Source organism: Alligator sinensis, unplaced genomic scaffold (genome assembly GCF_000455745.1).
Source record: "Alligator sinensis unplaced genomic scaffold, ASM45574v1 scaffold264_1, whole genome shotgun sequence".
Taxonomy (NCBI): domain Eukaryota; kingdom Metazoa; phylum Chordata; order Crocodylia; family Alligatoridae; genus Alligator; species Alligator sinensis.
Genome location: NW_005841831.1, coordinates 635,199 through 644,739, shown reverse-complemented (window position 1 = coordinate 644,739; position 9,541 = coordinate 635,199). Strand labels below are relative to the sequence as shown.

At 43.9% G+C, this 9,541-nt stretch overlaps 1 protein-coding gene across 2 annotated transcripts in view; it reads right to left on the bottom strand.

Annotated features, from left to right (window-relative positions):
* The window catches only part of LOC102370105 (tyrosine-protein phosphatase non-receptor type 20), a 136,096-nt gene that overhangs the window by 117,994 nt on the left and 8,561 nt on the right, over positions 1-9,541 (bottom strand). For both annotated transcript variants that reach the window (XM_025213588.1, XM_025213547.1), the window contains 4 exons: positions 8,525-8,673; positions 7,688-7,753; positions 6,077-6,262; positions 4,154-4,283 (listed from right to left, as the gene is read on the bottom strand). In XM_025213588.1, coding sequence (XP_025069373.1) covers positions 4,154-4,283; positions 6,077-6,262; positions 7,688-7,753; positions 8,525-8,673 — 531 coding nt within the window. The remainder of the gene's footprint in view (positions 1-4,153; positions 4,284-6,076; positions 6,263-7,687; positions 7,754-8,524; positions 8,674-9,541) is intronic.

Here is a 9,541-nt window from a genome sequence, read left to right as displayed (position 1 = left end):
CGCACAAGTTCCACGGAGCCTAGCAAACTTCGTGTGAGTTCGAGTACTTTCTTCGGTTGGCGCGACAGGCTCGCGGTTTAGAGCCTCCAACCGGATGGGCTAGAAGAATGTTCACGGGAAGGAACTCTAGTCCGCCTCTCTTCTTTTCTATCTGTAACTGCAACTCAAGCAAGTTTTCCTGCCTGCACCACGACCATCTTTGGTGTAAGTAAATAATCTTAAATCAACCATTACGCGTCCGTGACTAATTCTAGCGTGTCGCCTGTTTTCTCCGACCCAGTGTGCCCGGGCTGCTGGCCACAGCCCGTGCGGCGCGAAAAAGGGCCCGGATCCCTCCCGGCCCGCACAACATGTACCCTGATTTTGGGGGTGATTTTTTTTTTTTTTTTGGAGTGGGGAAGAAGAGGGAAGGTGAGTTGTATTAAGCAACTTTCTGCCCAGAATAAAAGAACCCTGCTTTGATTCTTGCTCCATTGTGAAACATCTGTAGCATTACTCGTCAGACAGCTGACTTAAATGGCTCTTTGTTGTTCACTCCACAGGTGTGAACAATTGTATTGCCTCTTTGAATGGTCTTGATAGACCCCTAATTTCTTAGGACACTTTTGCTGTCTGCTAGATTCTTCTGGTCTCTCTCCTCCTATTTTACTGCCTTGGAAACTCCCACTGTGGAGGCCAGTCTTCTTCACCTAGGCTTTCAGCTTTAGTTAAGCAGGAAAGGGAGGGGAGTGAACTGACTATTAGATTCTGTCCCTGTTCTACATAACCATAACCCTATAAAATCATTTTTCTTCATTCTGCCTATATTGTATTCTAGGGCATATTGTATGCAATAAAATATAGCAGTCATATAATCAGGGACCAAAACTCAGGACTTCCCTTCCTAGGGAACTACCATAATGACTAATCTATGGAGTCTTGTTCTGTCTCGTTTGCTCTTTTCCTGGCCCTATGAATCTCCCAGGCTCTTCTGCGCAGCGGTCTAGCTGTAATAGAAGAGCAAAGGGTTCCATCAATCTGTGTTATAGTTTGCTGATTAGGATGCTTTCCTTGGAAGTGGGAGATGTAGGCTTGAATTCCCTCAGGCTGTGGAAGTCTAAAGATCTATGTCTCCCGTTTCATGTAAAAGTGATCTAATCATTGGGTAAAAGGTGAGTGATAGGGACACCGCCACCCCATGCCCTACACTCAGAAAAGGACTCAGTACTCTGGATCCCAAGTTGATGGAGGCCCTGTGGGGTCCCTCATTTGCAGACAAGTGCTGTGGAAATCCCCTGCAGGTGATTGCTACAGAGTACATATCTTGGTTCCTCCCCATGGACTGGACCCTGAGTAGCTTGTTGGGTGCCACAGGAATCCCCTACAAAGGGATTCCCAGGGAGTGTGCCTGAAAGTGTGCCCCAAGAACTCCCCTCTAGGGAATTCCTGCTTCACACTAAGCAAACCAATGTCTTGATGCCCTCCCATTTAAGGCATCACTAACTGTGGTTACCTTTGGTCGTGACAACATTTCTGGACAGTTGGAGCATGACAAAGGATTACTCCATCTGTTTGCTCGTAGCTTTTGCTTCCATAAAAATTTTTATGTTAGCACAAATATCTGGATCAGGGCCAGGCCATGCTCCCTTCCCTCCCCATGGGGCTGGGTTGGGATTAGGCCAGGCCCCTGGCCTCCCATTGGGGCTGGGCCACACCCCATTCCCCCATGGGGCTATGCTGAGGCCTAGCCACTCTTCCTTTCTTCCACCCTCCACTTCCTACAGGGCTGGGCCATGCCCCCTTCCCTCTTTGTGGGGCCATGTCAAGCTCCTTTCCCCATGGGACTGCATTAAGGCCCTGCCTTCCACCCCCTTCTGCACAGCCAGATGGTGTCCACCATGATAGCCCAGGTGCTGGATCTGGAACACCAGTTGCATATGGCCTGCAGATGGCCTGGGCACTGCCAATCTAGCCTACCAGGCAAGAAGGTTGGGCACTGCTGGTTTTAATAGAGATCCTGGCTTGAGGAGATTTGAACTAAAAAAATTTCTGAGGCCACCTGCAGCCATATCTTATTTTGATTCCATGGAGCTGGTACATGTTGCTGCAAACATTCTGAACACCTAGACAAGACTATGAGACAACTCCTGCTTGCCTTTCTCAGGTGGGTGGTCTGGTCTGCTTAAGGCCATCTACGGAGGCTCCTGGGATGTGATCTACAAGCATGCAGCTGTCTTTAAGCACTATGATTGTAAATAGTATACCAGCTATATAGACTTGCCAGTGCCAGGAGCCCAATCTGGGTAAATTTGGGGTGAGGGAAGGGGCGGACTGGAATAGACAGGCTAGCAGGGCCGCAGGGGGGGGGGGGGGGGGTAGGGGCAGTGGGGGGGGGGGAGTTAATGAGATCTGTGGAGGACTGGCAGGTCTGAGGGGGGTGCTGGAGGGATTGGGGAGGTTGGTGAGCTCCAGGGAGGGCAGGAGAGTTGGTGAGATCAGAGACGCTGGCGGATCTGTGGGGAAAGTTTGATGGGATTGGGGTTGGGAGAAGACGGGGGAGAAAGTGGGATCCAGGAAGGGGCTTGGCATGATTGGAGCAGCCAGTGGGTCCATAGGTGGGGGAGGGTTGATGGGATTGGAGGGGCTAGCAGGTCCATGGGGGAGTTGGTGGGGAGGGAGGTATCTGTCCAGGTGTGGGGATCAGATAGTTAGGTTTGGAGGGGTGAGGGGAAGGAAAAAGCATAGCCCCAGGCCTGGGGTGAGTGGCTAGGCTTTCCCAGCCCCAGGGCTGCACTGCAAATATGTACATGCATTCCCAGGACTCAATCGACAGTCACATGGCTCACTTCAAGCTGCATGATTGTAGATCAGGTTCTGCATATATGCATGCTCACCAGTACCAGGAGTTAGGCTGGGAACCCAATCTAAGTTAGTAGGGCTAAGTAAGGGAGGGGGGCGAGGTTCCACCTGGGCTGCACAGAACACGCATTCAGGTTAGATCAGGCACAGGTTAAACCAATCTACATAGTTCACCTCCTAGGTAAACTAAAGTTAGATCAGGCCAGCCACTATTTTGCCCAATCTAATCTCCCCAAATGTCTGTACAGGCAGTCCTCGGACTTACAGCACAATTGGTTCCTGAAAACCATGTCTTAAGTCAAAACTTTGTAACTCAGAACCAATTTTCTCATAAGAAACAATGTTATAAATGGGGGATTGGTTCCTGAACCAAGGCCCAATACCCTATTTTCACCAAAAATACCCCAGAATTTTGTACTCAATCAATTATAGATGAGCAATATAGCTACATTAATGTACTTATATTGTAAATAGCAATCATGTTGATTTGGAAGAACTCCTTTGAGGTGACTTTGCTGGACTTTTTGAAGGGCTCTTGGTTGGACTTTTTGAAGGGCTCTTGGCTGGAGTCTTCTCAGGAGTCTTGGCTGCAGGTTTTTCTGGAGTCTTGTCTGCTTTCTTAGAGAAAGTGTCCAAGGAAGTTTGGACAGATGCTCTCCGGGGAGATGAACGATGCAGCAAACTTGTTTGCTGGCATGGCGTCACATCGGATCACATGTTGTAAGGTCGAAATTGACGTCATAAAGTTGAAAGAGGGTGTCAATTTATAAACCTTGTAAGTGCGAAACGTAACTCTAAACATTGTAAGTCGAGGACTGCCTGTACTGTTTGGCACTTGAATTGACCTAACCCCTAGTTTCATCAACATAAGTGTGAGATCCACATTTGAGTGAACTAAATTAAATCAGGTGGCTTTCCCTGCCCCCTCACCCCCCAACCTAACCTCCTCCAAAACTTGTGTACAATTTGGCACTTTAGGTCAATCTAACCTTAATTAGATTGACCTAAGTGTAATGTCTATATATACCCTAAGTGGTGTTACTTGCAGAGATATGATGAGTAAAAATTTTCCTTGTGTCTTGAAGTTTGTCCAGGACTCAATTATGTGTAACTTTACAGAGGAAAGGTCGAACTAAATGTCAAAAAGCACTGATCTTAGGGTAATCAACAGTAGAAAGATGAGAATGCTCTTTAAATGGTTTCAGTGTAGATTCAGGGAAATCTGTTCTACTATATTTGGTACAATGTAAAATAAACCAGTTCACCTCTCCCAAAAGACCCTCAGACAAACTGTCTAAAGAAGAAGCCTTTTTACCTTGATGAAAATTCAGCTGAGGGGGCAGAGCTGAGATGCTTTCAGATGTTTTCTTGTGTAGTCTTTTTCTTATCACATGACTCCTTTTAAGCTGAATAGCTCTGCTGTCTTCAGTAACTGCCTGTTCCACCTAGAAATCCATTGCATTTCAAGTTAGTTTTGGCAGATGAATGGACTTCAAACCCTGAAGATTAAGTTGTCCTTGGCTTCAGTTTGATATAGACTGATTATTTGCTCACCCGTGACTGCTTCAGTTCTCCCAGTTAAAAAAGATCAGAACAAAGCTTTGAAATGGTTTGATCACTTCAAGACTTTATTCTAAAGTGCATTAAATAAAGTATACCTTCCATTTCAACTGGAAATAGAGTCTTGGACAACAGTAGGGAAAAGGGCATCTCGTATTATTAACTAATGCTGCTAAAGGAGCAGGGGAAACGAATTTTAAAAATGAATGGACCTTTTCTTTTATTTTTGGTTAAAATTTTAAACAGAAATGTTTTTTGAACTTTTCATAGATTTCATAGATTTCATAGACATTAGGGCTGGAAGGGACCTCAGAAGGTCATTGAGTCCAGCCCCCTGTCCTGGGGTCAGGAAGTCAGCTGGGGTCATAGGATCCCAGCAAGATAAACATCCAATTTTCTCTTGAAGGCATTCAAAGTAGGTGCTTAAACCACCTCCGATGGCAGGCTATTCCAGACCTTGGGGGCTCGGACAGTAACGGTCTTGCACGAGTTTATAACTGTTAGACCTTGTTGTCCTTTTGGGTGCTCTGCTGAACAAAAGTTCCCCCAGATCCTGGTGGACACCCCTTACAAACTTATAGGTGGCTATCAGATCACCCCTGAGCCCTGATATGAACTATTTCATATCTTGGAAATAGTTAATTGAGCTCAATTTATAACACCTCATTCCCTATGGGGCCTGCTGGGGGTCAGCCCTATAGTAAGGGAGGTGCAGAAAGTTTACAGAGATTGTTTCTGATTTAGGAATGACTCCTTTGGAAAAGCAAAATGGGAAAGCTTTACATAGTGTGTTGCATGCTTTCTGCCACTGGAGAGAGCTATTTCCACTGGCTATTTTGAAGCATTAGGATCATTGAAGGGAGGCTATTCTCATTGTGACATTAATCTGGGAAGTGAGATCTGGGCAAAGGTCCTGTGAATGCAAAAAAAATGGATTTGGGTCACTCCCCAGTGTGAAGGCACATGGCAGGAAGGATGGCTTCAACATGTGTATTTGCACAGACCCATGCAGTCTGGCTCTTGGAAATTATGGATAATCTTCCATCCTTAATTCTTACAATATGGCTACTAGGTTAAAAATGGTCAGCAGAATATACCCCTAATTTAGAGCACAATTGTGTTAATGTTGTCTTATTTAATTTTGAAAAGCTGTCTAGAATTCACTTTACCATGCTCCAGGCTAGAGATTTGAGATGACAGAAGCCTAGAGGACTGCTAATACTGCAGTTCTGAGACCTGGAAAATGCTTAGCAGTGGGATACCAATATTTACAATGCATACAATATTTTATATCCCGTAAATGTAATGAGGCCTTGGTAAAGTCTTCAAAACAGCTTCATTGTGTGATTTTTTTTTTAACCTAAATTCTATTTTTTTATTAAAAAGGAAACAAAAGACTAGGACCTCCAAATCTCTCAAGTCACTTATGGAAATTTTACCCCCTTCTTCCATAATATATAAAAAAATATATAGAAGCCTATTAAAAAAATGCAACCAACACCTTAGGGAAAATATATCCATCAGCATCCACAGGACAAATTTCTTTTTTTTTTTCACATAACCACTTGTTTTATTGATTGTCCTACTCTAAAATATTCATTCTTGTGATCTGAAAATACAAGAGGAAACCCAGACTGCCCAAACATTGTGACTACTAGTAAATAAGGATGGTACTGACCTCAGTGATGCTTCCCAGTACAAGTCTGACCAGTCCCTTTATGTAAATGGCTGCTGGAGAAGAGGATGATTCCTTTTGATGTTCTATGCAGGCCTCCAAAATGGATTCTGGGGAAAGTCTTCTATGTGGCTGATCTTCACACAATGTCAGCAGAAGGTTATGCAACTGATTGCTCATCTGAAGGGACTGCACCAAAAGGGAGATACAATTTAATAATACCTCACATTGATATGGAAGCATATTTCACTATGAAATGCTTTATAAGCAAGGCCTGGGATTTTGCAAAGGACCTTTGACTTTCAGTAACCATTTAAACCCTCTGCCCCACTGACCCAAAGGCTCCACCCATGACTTGCCTTGCTCCTGTGTTCCCCCAGGTCTGAGGGGTGGTGTGCTGCACCCCCTTTAGAAAATCCTTTAATATCCACCCATTGACATCAGTGCATATATGGGGATCTTTCTGGCTGCTCATAGGGAGCTGTAGCTGCTCCAGTAGTTGGAGATCAGATCATCACTCAAGGGTGAAGAGGTGAGCTCTTAAAAATCTATGTTTCTATGCAGGTACAGAATTTAAAATCTGTATGAAGTTTACACTGAGACCACATAGAGCTAAAAAAAGACAGAGGAAGAAACTTGGATATACTAAAAGTTGTTCTTTCAACTTGCAATGAAAAATACCTTGTAGAGTAAGTTAATAAAATATTAGTGTCTACAAATCTCTGAGGAGACCCTGAGCTGGCTTAAAAAGAACTGCTGGGATGAGTGGCATGTTTAGATACTTTCCATCTACTCTATAATTTGAAAAAAGTTATCTTCACTTGCACTTTGGTTTTTTACATCCAATATACATATAGGTCACCAAAAATAATCCAAATGTAAATTTTCTCATTATGAAACACTAATTATCTTATTTTTGATATAAAAGAACTGCTCCTCTGCTGCCTTGTGATAAGCACTCTTAAAAAAGATGACTTGTAAGACTATGTTCAGTTCTGTATTCCATAGGACGGGAGGAGATAAACCTTGGATCTAGATAATCCTGTCCTTTGGCAAGAGTTCAGATGTGGATCTGAACTCCCAGGCAGCTATGGGTCCCTAAGGGTGTGTCCAGACAAGTGCGGTTGTACAGTATGTGGCGCTGCAAAATGATTTGCAGCGCCACATAACACACAGTCTGGTGTTCTCCACGCTGCAAGGGCTCACTGACTGAGTCTACACTACTCTGTTTTTGTGGGGTTTGTTTTGATTTTTTTACCCCCTCAATATCTGCAGCTGCAGCACTGGGAGGCCTGCAGGTAAGGCTGCTGGGGCCAACACAGTGTCAGCCCCAGCCTCTTCTGATGCCCCTGGGGTAACTTGCTGCATGCCAAAATGCTTATGGCATGGGCATTCCCTGGGGATAAGTAGCTGCGGCACAAGGTGCACTGCTGCTACCTGTCCCTGGGGAACTAAACATCCATGCACATCTGGATGTGCCATAATGGGCCAAACAAAAATATCAGATACAAACCTTCCACCCTGTCTTTGGAAGGTTCAGATCATACCTCAGATTTCTAACCTACTGATGTGTGTTGCAAAGTAAAAGAAAACAAAGACATTGTTAATACTAACCTGGCTTGGGGGAATCTGATAATCAGCTGCCCAGTAGAGGGTCATTCCTAATGAATATAGCAGCACCTATCAAAAAAGAGAATGCAAACAATTGTGATGTTAGATGTCAGATGTTAAAAGTCAGATGTTAAAAGTTAGATGTCAGTAATTGCAACAAAAAAAAAACATGTGACCTCAGACAATAGATACCACATTCACTGGAACTCTTAAAACTAGACTGGAAAAAATATGCATAGCTATTAAATGGGGGACACATCCTGATGGGGCAGAGAGAAGAATTAGGAAGGAAACAATATGCATTTTTCAGGTCTAGAGATAACAAACCAGTCTATCCCCTATGCAAGAAAAAGCATGTGCTGAGGACAAAAATATTCCATTTAAGGAGTTTCCCTGGTATACAAAGCCATCCTATAGGGCTTGGACCTGACCTCCCAACTGAGGCCCTGTGGCACTGGCCAGGTATTAGGGAAAGGACCATCCATTCAGAGGCTTTGTGCCTTTCCACACCACCCTTTCTTCTTAAAGAGTGAAGGTGCTGGGGGGCACTTCCTGTGGGGATTGGGGAGGATTGTAAAAATAATAGTCCATTTCCACCAAACTTCTGTAGACCTGGATGACAATATTTGACATTGCAGCTGAATACGAAATGTGCTCTAATTCTAGGAGGCTCTGCATAAAACTTTTTTTTATTATTGTTTAGTGCTCTTCAGAAAGGGAGTGTGACATTAGATGTTAAGAATGTTGAATGGCATCAGCTAGTCTGTGGCAAGCTACTTTTCAAGCTTCAAGACCCCATCAAGCAGTCAAAGAAAAAAGAAACCAAAAAAACCCTCTCACCTGTGTTATTCCAACATGCTTGGTTTTATGGAGCAATTCTGGTGCGCAGAATAGGGCAATCTCTGAGTGAGATGCATTGTCTTGGAAAGACAAACCTCCTCCAGCTGACAGCAACACTGACCCTGGGCAAATTACTGAGATAATATGATCTGAAAAAAAGGTGCAGCAAAAAAGCAGAGTTGTTATTTCTTTTTGCTAGGAGAAGAGGTTGCTGAGGCTCCAGAACCAAACATTTTGCAAAATCCACCAGTGCCAGGACCTGGGGAGAACAACTAAAATTAGAAGAACTGTGCCGCCTTGTGTCATGGATGATTGTGTCACCTGGAATTCACACACGTCTGTATTTAATCCTGTATCTTACAGCAACAGTAATAAACAGGCCTTCTCTACAACCTTTTACCTTTGATTCCAAAGGGATTTCCCCATTTGACTGGTAGGGAAACAAGGACACAGAGAGATGAAGATACCAATATCACCCAGTAGACCTGTCACTGAGCTAAGGCTAGAACCATGATCTTGCAAGTCTCAGTCCAGTGCTCAGTCTCTTAGGTGGTTCTGCTTTCCTGGTGATATTAGCTATTATCAGATACTAATACATTTTTTAAAGGGAAACAAGGGCTCCAACCCCCTAAATTTAAGGAATTATTATCTTCATCCAAGTGTCAGAGTTATCCCCAAAAATTAGTTATCCTCAAACCTGGATCCAAACAACCCTGGAACTCAAGGGATATTCATGTCTAGGTTTTGTGAGATATGGCTTTGACAGATGGCACATTTACATCAGTGTAACTGGCATTATCCTTGTTTTTAAAATGTGCAGACAAATTACTGGGTTACTTTGTACAGTCCAATGGAGAATTATCCCTGAAAGAATCAGACAGAGACTCTACTAGAGCATGCTACACCAGGTTAGTGTTGTCTGTGCATCTATCACAGGGCAGCTGTTTACTAAACACACACAGAACATTACCTCCTTCCTTCCCATCTTCTGAAGAGATGCAGAAATAGTTGCCTCCT